Below are 19,999 nucleotides of genomic sequence, written 5' to 3'. Positions count from 1 at the left end.
CGAAGGGGCCTGGGTGCCTGGCTGCCAGAGAGGACAGGACTCACCTGTCCGTTTGTGGGGCAGAGATCCCGCTGAAGGGAATGAAGAGGAACTCTCTCCACAGTGCACAACTGCCACCTTAAAAAGAACTGGATAAATTACATCCTATAGTGGTTGTGATTTGCTTTAAATTTAGATTGAAAAGGATATCACTTGATAAACTTATTTTTATCAACAGGGAATCATCTCCAAAGTCTGAATTATATTAACTCAAATAAAGCTTTGTTTATAGAGTTGAACGTGAGTCCTTTTGAAAGCTGGCATACGTTCAGCTGTGTTTGGAGGAAGGCAACATTCAGAAAGGCTGGTTGCCTGGGGGAGTGGGGTATTGTTAAGGCAGGAGAGATGAAAAAGTCACTAAATTCGGGGAAAGAAAGAAGAAAGGATGGCGATGGTCTTCAATATTAAACAATAATCCAATGACATGGGAATTTATAATAATAATCATGGGGAAAAGTACTTGCTCCTTTCATTAAGGAAAAAATGTGAATAGGAACCGGTAGGCTGTTAAAGTCGGACATGAACCAACAGCTTGTGGAGGAAGGGTAAGCATATTCTAAATGAGTGATAGCTTCCCCATGATGTTTAAATTGAATGCTGCATCTAAATTCTTAAATTCATTTAAATCTGTATATGCTATACATGTTAATTTTAAGTGATTCTGTCACTAAGTTAAAATCATTCATTAAAGGTAATCCTTTCAATATGTTACATTTATAATTTTGACTCTCAAACCATAATCTGAAAAACTATTGTAACTTATAGCAAATGAAAACTAAATACCTGAGTAAACACTAATAACACAGCTGAGTAAACTGTAAACTTTTGGGGACTGGCAAGGAAGGAACAGCTTAGCTTATCAAATTTTAATTTATACCAAAGCCATCAAGAACTGTATCTCTCTTTTAATATAAGGACCTACCGGTAGGTATTTGGTGGTTGTTTTCAAATGCAAGGTCTTCTTCATGTAAGACATGGATTAGTAATTGCTCGAGCAATGACTTCCACAAATGATAAGTTCTGGCTTTCATGGCAATTGCTTTGAGTTCTCAGAGAAGTCCCCTGGAAAGCATGATTTAAGAGCTCTCTATGTCCCCTTTAGGGCAATACTGGGAGGGAGGGGGAAGCCTTCTCCTCATAGACTCTGATTTAGACCAGAAAGAGAGCTTTGTCTGACGAAGAGGTAAGGTTCAGAGGCAAGTCTGGGGTTGTCTATTTAACGCCAGAAAAAAGCAAAGAAGGGAATCCATTGCTTTAGAAAACAGAAGGAAGTGTACAACTGTTAGGTTGTTAGGGAGTTAGAAATTTTAACATGGGTATATATGCCAAAAATAGGCAAAGAATCAGTGTGAGATGCTTTGGAAGGCTGGCTTACATTAAAAAACCCATTTCTGCATTGACATGGATTAAATATTAGCTCAGAAAAACAATTTACTGGAGGCCAGAGCTAAGGTTATGTCTGTGAGGCAAATCTCAAAAAATAAGAATGGTAAACAGGTGGAGAATGTCATTATTTTAGCATCTCATGCAATTTATGGCTTCTCCCCTTTAGCTATAGGGAAGAATTCACCAGCTTCCAAACACTGGCTGATCCGTTGGTCATTGTGTCCAGATAAAGCAACCTGAAATTACCATCACCAGGAGATCATGGTCGAAAAATAAATTTAAGTATCTAAGTAGGGAAGAAGCATTACTATGGGGAAGGAAGAAAGGAAACAGGAAGAAAAGGAAGGAGGGAAGGAAGGGAGAAAGGAAGGAAGAGAAACTGTGACTTGTTTGTTACCATCAGATAAGATACAATCATTGCAAGACGCTTCGGAGACCTATAGAGTTTAAAAAAACTCAACAGTAATAACTCTAAATTCACAAAGAAATAGGCCTCTTCCTAAATACACAGTAGTGGAGAATTCGGACCTCCCTGAGGAAGATAGGAACCACTTGGAAACTAGGTTTCCTGGCTTGGTGGCAAACATAACCACCTCGAGAAGGGGTATGTCCGAAGTTGGTCTGTATGTGTGTTTGTATGTATTAGAGGAGACAAAGCAGGAAGGAAAGAAATAGGATTTCCCCCTCAACACATAAATATGAAAGAGAAGAAACAAACTCCCCCACCACGAAGTGGCATCTTAACCCATGGGGTTTGCTGTGTGTCTCGGGTGCTGCCGGTACCTGGATCTGCTGGACCATGTTGCGGAGCTGCACCAGGAACTCCTTGGCTTCTTTGGCCCTGTCTGACAGCCCGTTCAGCGCCTGGGAGAGTTGGCTCTGCAAAGACGAAGAAGAAAGCAGGAGCTACAATCACATGAAGTAGCCACAAGGTCACACAGCGCTGTGTTGACTGGAGACCCAAGAGTCCTCAGTCCTTTCAGATTGCTCTTGTCTGAGTTGGGCCACTTAGCTGACCTTGGTACATGTGGATGCTGATAAGAAGGGCCTCCAGATGCCTTCAACAGCCTCTGAGTGGTTCTCTTCTGAAGCAGTGAGAACTTCTGGCCATGGCAATCACCCGCTAATATCTGCCTGGAATTTCCTAGTCTCATTAAGTAATTAATTCAGCAGTAATTTACCCAATGTCTATTATTTGCAAGAATTAAAAAACAACAACATGGAGTTAGATGATCCGATGATTATCAACATTATTTAGCCCAAAGGGCTATTGGTCTGGGGTTGGATCAGAAAGAGTGAAGAGGGTCAGGAGCAGGGTGAGGGAAGGAAGGAAGCATCACAGTGTGATGCTCTGGGGCCATTTAAATGTAAAAGTAGATACAAAGGGTGCCAAGACACCCCTGGCCTCCCAGTGCAGCCCCGTTGCCCTACCTCTTCCCCACGCTAGCTTCCTAAACCAAGGTGCACTGTCACTGTGATTTTCCACACCACCCCTTCCACAGAGGGATGCAGTTCTCTTGGGCGCACATGATTTCCCAACCTCCCTGTCTGCTGGGGTAGCCACAGGACACACTGCTGATGGGTGAGACCTAAGTGGAAGTCAGCTGGGAGCTGGTGGAGTCTGAGAAAGTCCCTACTTTTCTGCTAACAGGATACCAGTGACACAGGTAGATCCTTCTTCCCTTTTGTTCCTTACTTTTTGGCAAATGTCTTGTGATTCTCAAGAGGAGAAGGTCAATGTAATAAGGGAGCAGGGGTGGGTGGGAAGAGAAAGAGCCTGAGTTCCAATGGCATCTTCGAGCAGCTGAGCCAACACTTGAAGTCTCCTACCACTAGGTTTCTTGTTAAAAGTGACTCCTAGTTAAGTCCCTGTACTGGAGCTTCCCATCACTTGCAGCCATAACCATTGTACTTAATACAAAATCCCATCACCTAGCAGCCTGGGCATGTCCTTCCATCCCTCCTGTAAACTAAAGAGACAAACTCCTTTTCCCAAGTCTTCTTTGAAAACCAAAGCCCACTCTCCTCCTTGCCAACACAATGTCTCATCCACTTTTTCTTTCCAGTAAAGGGACAGAATCTTAAAATTATATCTCTTGGTTTCTATGCATGTTTTTTTTCTTGCATTTGCTTTATTAAATACAAAGTTGGGCACTAAATCTCTTTGAGAATATGCATGCCAAATGCTCAGTGGATGCAATGTGGGGTAGTAGAAAGAATAAAGTCTTTGGAAGGGTTTAAATTCTGACTCTGTCCCTTACTAAGCGTGACGCTGAGAGAATTAACTTATGGCTGAATTATTCCAATGGACAAAATGGGAGTAATAATAATACTTTGTAGTTGAGTTACTGTGAGGGTTTAGTGCCGTCACTAATGTGAGTTTCTGCTAGTTAAGGGTTGTGGTTAAGGGAACTATTCTGAATTAATAAATGCTGCTAGTTACTGACTGTTCAAACTTCTACCCATAGTTTTACCTCACCCATAAAATGAGAACAATACTGCTACTCTTGGGTGTTGTGGGCATTGCATGATATACAGTGTCTAAAGCCCAGAATCACACTGGTGTGCGGTGCATACTTGATAAACGTGGGCTGTATTAACTCTTATTTACCTTCTTCCTTCCTGCTCACAGAAACCTGCTGACTGACTGGGGGCATCTGAAGGGGAGATTCCTATAGAAGAACATCTTCTATCACTTGTGTTTGGATTTATGTGCTCAGACTCTGAGATGCTAGACCAACAACGCAACTGAGTAAGAAAAAGCACAAAATGGGCCCACACATGCTGAAAGGGCTACTCAGGTTTATTACGAGGTCCTAGCTCCACTATAATTTGGGGTAAAGTTTTCTCCTCAAGAACTTTTCCTGGGAGCCCAGGGGATGAAAGGAGGAAAGAGGGTCTCATCTGGAAGAGCAAGCAATAAAATGAGAGACATATTCTAAAGGAGAAACTTTTTCACTGTTACTTTGGAACTCATAGCCCTTTTTTTACTGAATGAGCAAAAGCTGGCTGGGCTACCCCAGTTTTCTTCCCCTTTTTATTATAACCTACACCTTAGTAATATTTGGAGGTCAGAAGACAGAAGCCAAATTCATTCAACGACACAGAACTAGAGCTACCTGATTTCTTGTATTCCAGCTTTGCAATTAATTGTCTGCATAATGTAAGTTAAACCTCATCCCCCCAAAGAATTGCTGACGAGGTGCTGCTATAAAATTATTCTGTAGTTGACAAAGAATGCTGGCCTCATCCACTCTCAGGATTTTATATGGCAAAGCAATAAGTGAACTGCAAAGATCTATTTATTTGTAGATTTCCTCTCTTTGTGTCTATGATCAATCCTAAGGATACCTTCTACCTGGCAAATGACTATTCTGGTATTTGATAAACAACTGCATTATAGCATGAAGATCTAGAAGCCTCTTTCTGAAGCTTTGCTAACTTGCAGAAATTGAGCAGGAGACAATGAAAAACACTGGAAACTGTTTATCACTGGAAAATGCTCTTATTGTAAGGATTTATGGTTGTGTTGTTTTTACAGGACAGTCTTTCGATCACGTTTATAAACTACATCTGATATAGAAGAATTTTATTATTGATTGATTTTGTTTCCTGGAAGCATTTAAATTCCTGCTGTGTGCTAACAGAGATGTTCTGTATTCAGGACCACAGAGCAGCCCTATAAATTTATACCAGCACACAGAAGATGCAAATGTTTAGTGTGTTTTCATTACGGTATCTTTCATGGTACACACCATTAGAGGCTGTTTATAATGCCTTGGCGATGGCATTTTGATTTCTTGATATTTGTTTTCCAATTTACTGAGAAAGTGTCATGATCAGAAAGTGAATGAGAGTGAAAAAATGATGTAGGCAAGGAAGCACTGACAAATTTCCCGTCAAGCGCTCAGAGCATGCTCTGAATAACCAAGATCTCCCAGAAGGATGGCAAGTTGTCCAGAGCCTGAGGAGAGAAACAAAGACCTGCCTCCTCCTTCCCTCCTCTCCTGATTACCACCTTCCAATCTCCACCCGACCGGCTCCCCTTGCCTCCCCCCAAAGGAAAGAATGTTACAGGAGATTGGGAGCTCAACCCGGGAGTGCACAGGGAGGATATTTCCAAACCTGTTATTATTTAGCCTCAGTGGATGGCTAATGAAATTCTATGCATCCTGACCAACTCCTTATTTGCCTGCGCATCCGCCCAGCCCAGCCTGGCTGCAGAGCATGCCCAGACAGAAGACAGGGTCTCCTCTCCTTTCCCTGCCATGAACATTATTCACGTGTCATCTCCCAGCCCCCCAGTTTACTAGGGCTATTGGATGGAGACAGATTGGGGCAAATGAAAGGAAGCTTCCTGACTGTCTGGGATCTGAAATTACAGGCACAGCCTTGCTGTCTCCCCAAGGAAGCTCTGTTACAATGCACACTGCTCAGGACTGCAGCCCAATCCACCTCCTTCCCAGGTACCAAGGTACAAAATACAGGAGCAAAGTGACAATCCATGCAATGTGATTCTGTAGGAAGACCCCCACCCAGCACAGGAGAATAACAATATTTCTTGAAGAAATACTGAGTTTTGAGTCTCACTACATACTGACATATAATTAAAAAGTAAAAGCAAAAAATCCTAATATAGGGTATCTCAAAAAAAGTATACACACTTTAACAGCTGATAGTTCAGTTGATGTTTCTTTCTTTTCAGATTTAACCCAGTGGAATTAATAATTATTCAAAGTGTGTATACATTTTTCAGGACACCCTGTAGAGACAATATAGGGTGGGGCAAAGGTATGTTTACAGTTGTGAGTATGTGAAACACAGTTTATTCTTGTCTTATTATTTATTAATTATTGTATTATTTTCCATACGAACAACTATAAACCTACTTTTGCCACACCCTGTATACTGGCCATTTATTCTAAGCCAGGAACTCTGGCTGGTGCTTTTAATACGTACCCAGTTTAATCCCAGTCACCACCCTGCCATTTTGTAGAGGCTCAGGGAGTATACACCTGAGTTTAGGTCTGACCGCTTACATATGGAAGAGTCGGAACACAAACCCTCACTGATTCCAAAGTCAAGCTCTTTGCTTCACCCTCCCAAAGAAGAAAACTCTTCCTTCACCCATGCAGGAAGGAAGGAAAACAACCCATGGTAAGAGCATGTAAAACCAAAGAAGAGTGACTGCTGGGGTTCCCTTGCCTCGATTTGAGAACAACCCTCCAGGGCCATCTCAGTTCCAGAACTCCCGGCAGGAATGACTGATGTCATTGCTTTTCCCTCTGCCTTCTCACTTTTTACTTCCTTACAGGTGGGTCTGCTGAGAGCACTCAGCAACTAAGCATTCCTATGCAACTCTCCAAGTCTGTGCCCAGGGAATCCAACCTATGATACTAAACTCTCTAGGCTTAGTTTCCTCATCTGCAACTAGGGAATAATCACAGTACCTACATCATAGGACCGTGGTGAGGATTATAGGAAATCATGGGTAGGAAGTTCTTCTATACAACACCTGGCATAATGTAGGTATTTATTTAATAAGTAGTATTGTTTTATAATAAAATTATGTTAAAATATACATATATATCATTAAAACACCCTGTCATACCGCATGTCCCAATTTGGGGTTTGGTCAATTATAATTACTCAGATGGTGGGGTAGATTGTAGCATTGTTCACAACCTTTTGCTCCCTCCCCATTTTTGCCACATGACTTGCAGGGCCTCCTGTAAATGGAGCCTGTGTCCCTGACCCATTATCGTCCTTGGTCATGTGATTTGCTTTGGCTTAAAGAGGCACTGTGATTTTCTACCAGCTCCTTTACTCTTCTTCTTTGTCACATGAATCCTGTAGTGTGTTGATAAACTGACTCTCAAAAAACAAAAACAAATTCTGATTTGAAGTGTTTGCCAATTTCCATGGTGTAAATGCAAAGTTGATTTTAGGCTACCCAAATGATATCACTGAACGTGGAGTTGGGAAGAGATGTGTACCGTCAACTCTTGAGCTGTGAGCTGGTATGAGCCAGGTCAGCACAGCACTGGGCGTGTCCCACACAGTGGCTGTGGGCCTCAGAAAGAAGACATGCAGGACAGAACCTCAGGCTACTGCCTGTGCAACTCACGTGAACAAGCAATAAACCTTTGTTTTATAAGCTGCTGAGATTTTGGGAGGTGTTATGCCATAAAATGAACTAATACAGATAGCAATGATAAATTTTCCCTTCATGAGTTATTAATTTAATCCCTATTCATGGAGTTCCACCATGGGCCAGGCACAGTGCTTCATGCTAGGAAATAATAATAAAGACAGTAAACACAGTCCCTTCTCTCAAGGGACCATCACTTCCCTGAAACGACCATTGTTTTGAGCTTGGTCATGTGCATATGAAAATTCTCTCCATAGGCTCTCTAATCAAGCAGAAGGTGAGAATATTCTAACAACCAACCACAGAAATGCAGCTTCTCTACCTCTCAGGGAAAAACGCCAAGTATTTGCTTTCTTAGCAAGACACGGCCAGTTCGGGCCATAGTTTGAAAATTCCAGAGCTACTCTGAACACCGAAGTCCAACAAACGGAAGATGTTTCTCTACCTGAGACTGGAAACGCTTAAAGTGGAAATGCTTAAACTGGAAACGCAAATCACCATGGCAGGTCTTTCCAGCAACGAGACACAGGAGCCACTTTTTGCCTCACAGCATAGCAAATAAAACTGTTGCCTCACCCGATGTTCACAGTTTCTTAGGAGAAAATTGATTTGCCGTGTCTCTACGGCTTCTGCTTAGAGTGCTGGAGGCTGTAAAAGGATTCATGCAGCAACTGTGATGGAAGGCATGAAACTTTAATAAACCAGGAGGCATCCAGGCTGTAAGGTCAACACCGCCCTGCCCAAGGCCCTGCCGGAGAGCACGCCTTTCTGCGGATATTCTGAACCGTGGTATGTGTGTTGTTAGGCGGTTACTAAGTATTTACAGATGAGGGTCCAAAATATGCCTTCCTTGGGCTCAGCCTTTGTGTAAATATTGGATTTCACACTGTGGAAATGGACGACAGGACAGATTTCCTTTGTGCGGGTGCTGCCTTCCTTTGGAGAGCTCTAGGGCCCCAACCAGCAGGCTCTGAGTCCCTTTCCAGAAGCTGTTTCCTCTGTGACCGCCCTCTGGCTGCCTTCACACCCACCCCTCAGGCCCACCGCGTTCTCCCAGGTTCTCCAGCGCCTGCTTTGTCTGCTATGATCAGGGAAGAGTGTGAAGAAGGAAAACAGATTTGAGATCTATACATTTTCAGCTCTCTGTAGTATTAAAGTGTCCCAGACAGAAACTCCCTGTTCCACAATTAAGGGCTTTTCACTAAGTAAGTAAAAAACATGCTCTTAGAAATATAGGCGATAAAGTGAAAAATCACTGAGCTATTATTTTTCATATAGAAGTGCTTTTCCTGTGCTCTTTCGGAGACTCAAGTATTAAATGCTAAAGTAAAAATGACTTTTTATTCATTCCCCTCAAATTTCCAGTGGCAGGAACTAAAGTGCTGGTGGGAGCAAGACTTTGTATTTAAAAAGTAACTTTTTGCCAGGCTGAGTGTGGCTCAGCAGTTGAGCATCAACCTAGGATCCAGGAGATCGCAGTTGGATTCCCGGTCAGGGCACATGCCCGGGTTCCTTTCCAACTTCAATCTGTTCTGTCATCGGCTTATGGCTACCCTGAAATTTCAGCTTACTTGAACTTGTATTTGTATTAGAAAAGCTACATTTTTCAAAGGCATGGGGTCATTAAGAGGCTGGCAAATGTTAATCACAATATATGAATTTTAATTCTGACTTCCAGATGCCACGACAACATTGATGCAGACATTAGCTTAGCTTTTTTAAAAACAAAGATCACACAAGGTGAGACCACTATACACCCGCTGGACTGACAACACTGAGTGCTGGTGAGGATGGGGAGAATCATGCATTGCTACTGGGAGTTGAAATGGTACAGCCACTTGGGATAACTGGAGCTTTCTAATAAAGTTAAATATACTCCTACCCTATGTGACAGCATATGTCCACAAAAGACTTGATAAAATGTTCATAGCAGCTTTATTTATAATAGCCCCAAGCTGGAAACAGCCCAAACATCTATCAACAATAATGATAAATAAATTGTTAATATTCATACAATGGAATACTGCTTAGTAATAAGAAAGTACAAGCTAATGATATATGCAAAACATAAATGATTTAAAAAATATTAAGTTAAGCAAAAGAAGCCACATACAAAGAAGTACATATTGTATTTATGTAAAGTTTTGGAGTTAGAGAGATCGGCTGGAAAGTGTTGTGAGGAAATTCTCTGAAGTAGAGATAGGTTCTTTATCTTGATCTGGGTAGTAATTACATATCTATATATAAACATACATACATATATATGTAAAAGCTTATTGAGCTGTAAACGTAAGGTTTGTATATTTTACTGTAGATAATTTATGCTTTTTAAAAAATGGACTCCCCCCCAAGGATAAAAACTCCTTATATAATTTAATCTCTGTTTACTAAGAATTCCATGCTGTGCAGAAAGAAGTATTTTCTTTCAGGTGGTTTTGTTTTTTCCAATTGAATTTAAATAAATACCCACAAAACCCTTAAGCATCCTGCGCTTGATACTGGGAGCTCTCCACTCAGAGGCTTTCTCTCATGCCCTTCCCCTGGTCATGTTGTCCATTCTCTTCTGTTGCAGACACCCGGCAGCACCTGAAATCTAGTCACATGGTAAATGCAGCTCTGGTCTGTGTGCCCTCTCATAATAACATAATTTTAAATTTAAAGACGTGTCTGGCTGGCAGTCCTTCAAGAGGAGATGGATACCTAGTGTGAAAAGTGGTGATTCCTCAGAGGGAGCAGGAATGATTGGGGCCATAAAGTAAGAAATGGGATGACACACACCCACCTTGCCAGTGCCTCTATCCACCCTCAAAATGTCCCATCCTTTAGGAAGGCACACATACCATTAGGTTTGTAATACATATGTGCTTTTCCTGGTTAACTCATGATGCTGTAAGTTTGTAAGAAGAACTTGGGTGCGGATGTGCTGGGTTCCTTTACTTTGACTATGAGTTTGAGAAGCAAGTGATCCTTTTTTACTGGTGACAAATCCACATATTCCTCCTCTGACAGTCTTAACAATTAATTTATAAATCCTGAATAAAAGGAAATTAAATTATCCTTAACATAACTCTCCCTCTCACTATCATGGCTTTAATTACCCTGAGAACAAACTAAAACACAATCTTATTATTTTAATAAATGATCCTATTAATTGGCAAAATAAAAACCCATTGGGATATCTTAGGTAGCTTCTAAAATACATTTAAAACTAACCTCCCATCCCCACCCCCAGTAGGGAAAGGTTTTATTAGGATCCAATACTTATAGGTCAATTTCCATCCAAAGTAAAATTAACAGTGATCATCAATATCATTCAGGAAAATGGATTTAAGCCATGTCTGATTTCTTTTCACCCTTTCCCTCCGCATCTTTGTCAACCTATCTCCATGCAAGTGAATTGCAGCTCCAACCTAGTGAAATGGGAATGGTTTCCATGACAACGGATTTTTGCTCTGCTAGTTAGAATGTAAGATTTGACTCACACAGAAATAAATCTCACCATGGGACTGGGTTGATTTTGTAAACAACTTAATAGCTGTGCAATCACTTCCCAAGAAAAGCCTGCTGTAAGCTTGCACAAGCAAGGGGAGGTTATGCGAGGTGACTGGTGAATCTGCTGCTAACATCACAGACAGCAACGCGCAGGAAATGCCTGTTCTGAGCTGCTGCACTTGCTCTGTTCTGCACCTGCCGAGTGTGGGCTGCACAGCCTGGACCTCTTGTGAATTTCAATGATGTTTTAATCCGAGGTGGAGGGAATAGGTTTTAGAGCACCTCATAGCAAATGACAAGTGCTCACCTCCAAATATCTTTCCTCTATTTCCGGAAACTGTTAGTTCCTTGAAGAGATGAGATTCCCAGAGCTGTTGTTAAGGCATCCAGTATGGTATGAATTTAATTGCTTATTTTCTCTCTCTGTTAAAATTGGGTGCTGCTATCGTATCTCTTCACCATCATTTCCCCTTCTTAGTAATTTATTAATTAAAAGTTGTATAGAAACATTTTCAGGTTTTTCATCTTCATTTAAAAACCTAACATGATGTTGTTTCAAATAATGTTTTATAAACGTATTTTTTTCAATAACATTTATATAGATCTTAATGGTTCATTTGAATTTGTAAGAAAAACATTGCTATCAATCTAGTGGTAGATAATTAAAGGAAATTCCATTAACGCCAGTCCTGAATCCATTAAGTCACGTTTCCTTCTGAGACACTGCTTCAGCAGGAAATTCTGTTGGAGTGAGGCTGTGTCCTCTGCAGAGATCTGAGGAGGGAACGAGCATGCAGCTTTCAATAAGGAGGCAAATATTCAAGAAGTGATGAGGGCCCTCTGCAAAGTGCGAACCTGAGAGCTAAATTGATTTTCTCCCACCCCAGCTTGTATGCTAAGTGAGCTGGTTTTTAAAAGCCACTGCAAGTATTCAACAGCAATCTCTCAGTACACTGCCTGTCATTGTCCCCACCCAGCAGAAGATAATTATGGTCAAATATGGTGAAGTGTTCATCTCCTTGTTCAGCTTCTTGTCCCCTCAGCCTGTCCCCTGATGGCAACTCTCCTTCCTTCTCTCCAAGCTCAGGAATGATCCCATACCAGTCACTTAAGAATGATCTGTCAAACACCCCATCCATTATCCTGTCATTGAAATTCATTCACATTAAATTTTTATCTAAACCAAAGATTTCCCTTTTAAATCTTTTATTTCTAGCTGTCAAATGAAAGATTTTGTAGCTAAGGAAATTTTTGGTAATGTTGAGAAAACTAAAAGTAAAGTTAAAAAATCTGAATGAAATCAGTGGGTTGTATCAATGTCATGTGATATTGTACTATAGTTTGTGCAAAATGTTACCACTGGGGAAACTGGGAAGAGTGTAGAAGGGATTTCTCTGTATTACTTTTTATAACTGCATATGAACCTACAGTCATCTCATTGAAAAAAGGAGGAAGGAAACCATTTCAAACATGAAATACCTGGAAAATATTCTCAGTTTTCTATCCTATGATAGAAATTTAATTTTTTTTCACTCTCACAGAAAAAGCAAGGTGATCCTTATTAATAAAATTACTTTGAAAGCCAAGGGAAAAAATTCATACTTTGGAACCAGACTGCCTGGGATTGAGCCCTGGCTCTCCCACTTATTATCTGTGAATCCTTGGACAAATTAAGAACTCTGAGCCTTAATTTCTCGCTTAGTAAAATGGATGACAATAGTACCCACCATCACCGAGTTGTGGGGAGGACTAGCTACCTCAATGTACACACAATGTTTACAACAGCGGCATGTCTTAGTGCCCAGTAAATTGTTGGTTCTTATTATATGAAAGAGACAATACCACTGATATAAAGGTTGAAAATAGGTGATACTAGAATAGGGATCCATATGTGTAGTGTAAGACTAAAACAAAATGCATGGGAGTGATAAATACAAATTCAGGACAGAATTACCTTTGATAATGGAAAGGGAATGTCCCTGAGGAGGGGCACAGAGACAGCATCATTTGTCTGCATAGTGTTCTATTTCTCAAGTCCTGTAGCTCAAACATCACCTCTTCCAAGATGCTGTCCTTGGCTGCCCCACCCCTGGTAGGACCATCTGTCACCACCCAGACAGCACCTTCACTTGCTTCTGCTGCACTCATTCTTCCTCTTGGAGCTCTTTCATGGCAAGGCCAATGCACTGAGCAATCGCTGACTGGTAGAGGAATGAATATAATGCTCAGAAAACCATTCTGTGGGATGATGGAATCATGAGACTGATTTGTTACCAGAGGTGTTGCCAAGTTAGGAAGCAAGAGAGGGCAATTAACCTTCTGCATCAAGTTATCTGATTGGTAATTAATTAAAATGTTTATGACATACCTAACATGTGCAAAGCACTGGTTCAGGCCCTGCTGTGCAAAGACAAAGAGGGTCAGAAACATATGGTCTAGTATAGGAAAGACTCACACATATGATCTGTGTGTGGTAAGAAAAAATGACCAAAGAAGGGCACCAACCAAATGCTATGGGGAAATCTGAGAGATTTCTTTTTTCCCCCTTAGTCAGAAAAATAAAACACATCTTAGAGAACAATAACAAAACTTTCAATTGAAATATAGAGCTTTTAACAATATTTTAAAAATATTTCAATGGAAAGTGTAGTTTTTAACAAAAATTTATATTTAATTCTAACTTTAAAAACACTTAAAAGAACAATCTATTTTATGTGTATATATTTTTATGTAATTGATTCTTTAAAAAATTCCCTTAGTGCTCGGCTGGCGTGGCTCAGCGGTTGAGCATCAACCTATGTATGATCCAGGAGATTGTGGTTAGATTCCCAGCCAGGGCATATGTCTAGGTTTCGGGCTTGCTCCCCAGCAGGGGCTATACAGGAGGCAGCCGACCAGTGACTCTCATCATTGATGTTTCTATCCCTCTCTCTCCCTCTTCCTTCCTCTCTCTGAAGTCAATAAAAATATATTAAAAAAAAAAAATCCCCTTAGCAAATCTTATAAATGAGCATGCCCTCATTTAGGCACTGAAGAGTAATATTTCTCTTCCTGATAAATGGCTTTGAGATGCCATTTCCTAAATTTTACTTACCTAAGACTCTCTTATTAATGTTAGAGTATGAATATCCAGCTAAACCAAATTAAATTGCCTGACTGTTTGGCAGTGCAGAGGTCTTTGGAGTAAAAATGGTTCTGTGGCAGCTTAGGGAAGAATCACTGCAGGGGCATTCTCTGCCTTATAGATGTTAAACTGTCCATGCTGGGCTGGCCAGACCAAAGATCATGCAGCTCTGTCCCAAAAGAGCTGTTTTGAAAATTCTCATTTCACAGAACATACAGACAGGAGCCATATTCAATGTGACAGTCTAGGAAGACAGGCACCAACCCCTTTCCCCAGGGAATATCATATCAGGATGCTGATTACTCAGCATCTTCCTTTATACTTTTAAGAGCCCTTGTTCGTTGAGCACTGTTATGAAAGTTCATGCATTTGTCTGTCTGCTTGCCCACCCATCAAATCCTTCGGTGGATGTGTTCTATGTAAAAATTATTGGTTTGTTAGTAGGGCTACAAAACCCAACATGACCCACACTCTGCCCTTGAGAAGCTGGTGGTTCAGAAGGCACACATGCAAACTGTTCAATGAACACAAAAAATGTTATAGTGCTATGAGCAATGTGTGCACAGGGTACCGTGGAGTTAACAGAAGAAGCACCCAGTTCTCCTTTGGGGTGTGTATGTGTTGAGAGGTTCAGAGAGGAGGTGAAGCTCAAGAGTTGTAGGGGAGGGTTGTTCCCAGAAGAAGGAACATAGCAAGCACAGGCACGGAGGTGTAAGATGGGCTGGTGTGGTCGGAACGGTAAGCCGGTCAGCATGGTCCAGAGGTTTCCTGACGCTCTCTCTGTTTCCTGTAGTAAGCACAGCCATCACCGATCAAGCTGTTGTTAAACTGCTTAAATTACCAGGTATAGGCATTATGCTCGGCTTTATTCTGCTGGCTTTCAGAAAAGGTCTGAACTATCATCTCATTAGCAGTATAATTTACCCTGTACCCAGTGATATGCCTTTAAAATCCATTATAGAGTCCTATTTACTCTGAAATTTTTAATCCTTTGATATATCATCATTAACACAGTGCCTGGCAGTTTCAAAAAGCCTCACTGATGATTGATTTGGGCAAGAACCATCAACAAATTCAACAGCAAATGGCTGGGTTAGCTTTTGAATGCACAAATTTGTAGATGTCACAATATCTCAGTCTTATCACTTACATGAACATAGTTTAGTGTAGGTGCTGTTACGAGCTTGTATTCTTTCTTCAAGTCTGAAAAGATTATACTGGGTCTCATTGTGACTTGCAGTAATGTGAATGCTTCTTAGCACCCAGAATCTGTACATGCTGTGGAGTTCTGCCTGTCCGAGTCTTCCCAGACATTCATTACAGTGCTGCCATCATTGGTCAGAACAACTTGAAAATGACCTTCACAAAGAGTTACCATTCATTTGTTTTGTTTTTTTCATTCCTTCATCCAACACACACACACACACACACACACAGTGAGCAGCCACTCTGGGGTAGACACTGTTCCATGTGTTGGAGATAGGATGGTGAACAAAATGAGTTCTTGCCCCCACGGAGCTCACATTCTGATGGGAGGCAAAAGAACAAAGATAGATACAGATATACAGATATAGATATATAATGTAAGACTGTGTATATATATGTGACATTATATAGATAGAGATGTCTATCTATCTGGCTGTCTCTCTATCTATATAGCTAACTATCCATAATGTCAAGTAGTGATAATTGCCGTCAACAAAAATAGAGCAGAGTAAGGGGAGAGGGAGAGAGAGGGAGAGAAAGTGAGTGTGTGCATGGGGACCCTAGTGTGGGACCTCAGGGAAGGTCTTTCTCAGTGGGTACCTTTTAAACAGGGACTCAAATAAGGCAAGGAAGCAAACCATGTGGCTATCTGGGAGAAAACCAATCCAGGCAGTGGGAATGAGCTCGGTACGTGTGAGTAGTGGCAAAAAGATGCGTGTGCCTGGAGAAGGGTATGGTGGGCAAAGAGTGATAAAAAAGAGGTTCAGAGTGAAGGGCTAGGTCATGTAGGCTTTGTAGGTAAGGAATTCTGGAGTTGATGGGAAGACATTGGACAGATTGATATGATCCGATGGACCAGTTATATAAAAGAGTTATAACTATGCAACCACAGGAAACCCTCCCTGTAGAAGATTGTGTTTTCCCCAAATGGCCACATTTAGATAATTATCTCCTCCTAGATGTGCTTCTAACAGTGTGGCCCACTAAGAAAAGCCCTCTAGGTTCCCTCTCCTTGAATCTGGGGAGGAGCTTGGGATTGTCCCAACCAATGGAACATGTCAGAATTGATCTTAGGTGCCTTCCAAGGCTAGGTAGTAAAAAAGGTAGTTTCTGTCTAGTTTCAAATTTTTATCTCTGTCTCTGTCTTTGTCTCTCCCTTCTTCCCTCCCTCCTGCCAACCCTTCCTCCTTCCCTTTTTTTTTCCAAAGGATGATCACCATTGGAGCCCAGCAGCCAGGTTGTGAAGAAGCCCAGACCACTTGGAGAGGCTGACATGCAGAGGAAATGAGGTTTCCTGTAGATGGCCAGCACCTACCTGCCTTGGAAATGAATTCTACAACCAAGCCTTCTTCTCCCAGCCTTCAGATGACTTCGGCACCAGCTAACATCTGCCTGCAACCTCACAAACCACCAAGCCAAGCCACTCCTGATTCCTGACCCAAAGACACTGTGAGATGATAAGCTGTTTTTAGTCTCTAAGTGGTGTCTAAGAGCTAGATCATGTAAAGCATTGAAGGGCATAGAAAGGATCTTGGATTTAATTCTAAGTATGATGGTAAGTCATTAGAGAGTTTTAAATAAAGAACTGATATGCTTTATCAGTTACCAAAAAAATCATAATCAGATCACCACAGGAACACCTCTCTGTCCCTGAAAAATTTATCTATCTTTTTTTCCTTCCTCTTATCTATTTATCTCATCTCTTCCTTCCTCGCTCTTTCTCTAAAGTCTCTCTCTAGCTCTCTTCCTGTCCGCCTCCCACTCCTTGTTGCTTTCTTCCTTCCTCTCAGTTATTCTCATTTCTTCCCTCCTTGGCCATTCAGAGGAGCTGTGATTCTGTTAGCCAAGCCACAACTGTGGAGAAAGGGTTGAAGAGAAATTTGGAATGGGTGGGGTGAAGGCAGGCAGCTTTTACCTGGAAGGCCTCTGCTGCACATTGAGGTTGAGAGATGGGAGATTTTTATACAAAGCACCTAGGAAGAGATGCATTCACATGACTTACTAGTGTGGGTGTAATTAGCAGAGGAGTATAATGCAAACAGCTAACTGATCCTAAACTCGGATTGTTAGTGAGGTATAAATGTGGGCCCCCAAAGAAAAAGATGGAACAGCCTAGCAAACCATACTTAAGGTCTTTTATATGATAGACATAATGATCCAGCTACTAAATTTTATTAATGTCCTTATCTGGCTTGTCATTAAATTAATTCTCTCAACACATATTTTCCAGTGGTGGAAAAAAGACCAATAAATGTTGTAAAGCAAAGTACCAACTCCCTAACACTTAAGGAGCCCCTTTAAAAATAACAAAAGAGACAAGGTCTGCAAACAAGATTAGGATTTTTTTCCCCAGTTAATAATAACTCTTCAAAATCTTTTTACCGTCATTATGTGTCTACTGGAATTCCTCTTCTCCTGGGAATTAAATTTGATCAACAGCCTCATCTCTTAGCACTATTTGTTTCTTGCTATCTATCATTGCTATTAGGAACATTTAATTTGTATTTAATCACTATGGATTTAATTCTGAATGGAAAAGAGACAGTGATTCTGATTGCCTGAAGCAGCAATTGATCTGACAGACCATCCATCCCTCTTCAATGATATGAGCCTTTGTTTTCAAAGTAGGAGTTTTGATGTAGGCGCAGAAGTTGCCAAGATTCTGTAACATTCTATTTAGCTGCTGCCACTAGGTACTCAGACTTTATTACTTAAGCAGATTCTTCTTCAGTCCTCATTCTAGACTCCAGAAGCAGACATCATTGCCTATAAATCTCTAATTGTTGAGAGTTAGGATTCAGCAGGTCACATCCCTTTATTGGTGCACTGTACGTATAAGCCCCATACCTCACTCCTGACATTGATGGGGAGAGCTTGTCATTTTACTACCTTTAGAGTCAAAACAAAATCAGAATCAAAAAGAATCTTGAAAAATGACTTGTGCAAAGCACTTTTATTTCATATTTATGGAATGTTTTATTAATGATAATAAGATGAGCTTTACTTTAGGTCCTCTCACAGTATTCATCAGGGAGCCCCAAGAGGAGTCAAGTTTCAGTTGTCCATTTCCTCCCAAGGTCCCGAGGGAAATTCTGCACTTCCTCTAGTACTTCTTATAAAGAGCTGAGTAGTTATGGAGAAGATGTCTCTGATTGATGGGGAAATGATGCCCACTGCATACTGACAATAGGGGATGCCTCAATTCAAATGCAGAAAAGTTCATTCAACACTCAGTGTGTGGTGCACGATTCACCCTGTTTGGGAGTGTCTCAGACACGCAGGATCAATGGTAAAATTGACCAGAACAGGTATTCTTATGGATGGGAAGGGTTACAAACTATCACCCAAAGATAAAGACCGTAAAGGAAAAATTTATGGGCGAGGATGAATTTACAAGGGTCTGCTGTCTTAAAATCTTTAATAAAGAAAGTTGTCAGTTTAATCAGCTACCATATCTAAAGACAGATGAATGGTCAAGTTGAATTTTAAAAATTCATCATTTTAAAATGTAGTTATTGATGTCCAGAGACTGTCACAGAATTAACTAATCTTTCTCTGGAAATAATTTTGACATCATTCTGAAAGTATGATTTATGACTCACACAGAAGAGAAAGGATTGGATCTTGTACTCATTTGGCTTATTACTTTGAAGTTATGATGTTATTTCATTAAGTCTCAATGCTCTCAACTGTAAGAAGCACTATTATTTTATGTTCCAATAAGGAAGAAAAGCATTGCCAATTAAACTATAAAACAATGTTTTCTTATCACACTCGACATATCCTGATGGCAAAAATGATAAAGTGTGAAAACATGTGTATGGTGGGCAGAACAGTGGTCCCCAAACATGACCACACCCTGATCCCTGAAACCTATACATCTACTAGGTTGTGTGGCAAAAGAGATTTTAAGGTTGCGATGGAATTAAGATTGTTAATCAGCAGATGGGGAAATTATCCTAGATTATAATCACAATGTAAGCTCCAGGGTCCATAAAATGGAAGGCAGCTGGGCCGGGCGTGGCTCAGCGGTTGAGCATCGACCTAGGATCCAGGAGATTGAAGTTCGATTCCCGGTCAGGGCACGTGCCCGGGTTGCTGGTTTGATCCCCAGTCGGGGGCGTGCAGGAGGCAGCCGATCAATGACTCTCTCATCATTGATGTTTTTATCTTTCTCTCTCTCCCTCTCTCCCTCTCCCTTCCTTTCTCTGAAATCAATAAAGATATGCTAAAAAAATAGATAAAAATTAAAGTAGAAGACAAAGGCAGAAGTCAGAGGGAGATATGATTACAGAAGAACGGTCAGGGAAAAGCAAGGTTGCTGGCTTTGAAGATGGAGAAAGGGGCCTCCAGAAGCTAGAAAAGAAAGGAAATGAACTCTCATCTAGAGTCTCCAGAAAGGAATGCTACCCCGCTCACACCTTGATTTTAGCCTAGAGAGACCCATATCAGTCTTCTAGCCTACAGAACTATAAAAGATAATAAATTTGTGTTGGTTCAAGCCACTTAGTTTGTAGAACTTGTTATGGCAGTGATAGGAAGCTAATGTAATATACATCTTAGAATCCATGACTGCAATATAACTTGTAAAATATTTCTAT

The 19,999-nt window shown here is 41.0% G+C and overlaps 1 protein-coding gene across 23 annotated transcripts in view; it reads right to left on the bottom strand.

Annotated features, from left to right (window-relative positions):
- TRIM9 (tripartite motif containing 9) overlaps window positions 1-19,999 on the bottom strand; it is an 84,474-nt gene that overhangs the window by 40,619 nt on the left and 23,856 nt on the right. For 20 of the 23 annotated variants that reach the window (XM_087814312.1, XM_087814352.1, XM_087814309.1 and 17 more), the window contains exon 2: window positions 2,209-2,304. The exons of the other annotated variants lie outside the window; for them this stretch is intronic. In XM_087814312.1, coding sequence (XP_087670438.1) covers window positions 2,209-2,304 — 96 coding nt within the window. The remainder of the gene's footprint in view (window positions 1-2,208; window positions 2,305-19,999) is intronic. 23 annotated transcript variants of the gene reach the window in all.

Source organism: Miniopterus natalensis, chromosome 1, assembly GCF_054644295.1.
Source record: "Miniopterus natalensis isolate mMinNat1 chromosome 1, mMinNat1.hap1, whole genome shotgun sequence".
In the NCBI taxonomy this organism is placed as follows: Eukaryota; Metazoa; Chordata; class Mammalia; order Chiroptera; family Miniopteridae; genus Miniopterus; species Miniopterus natalensis.
The sequence above is the reverse complement of the archived record's forward strand: the minus strand, read 5'-3'. Positions and strand labels throughout refer to the sequence as shown.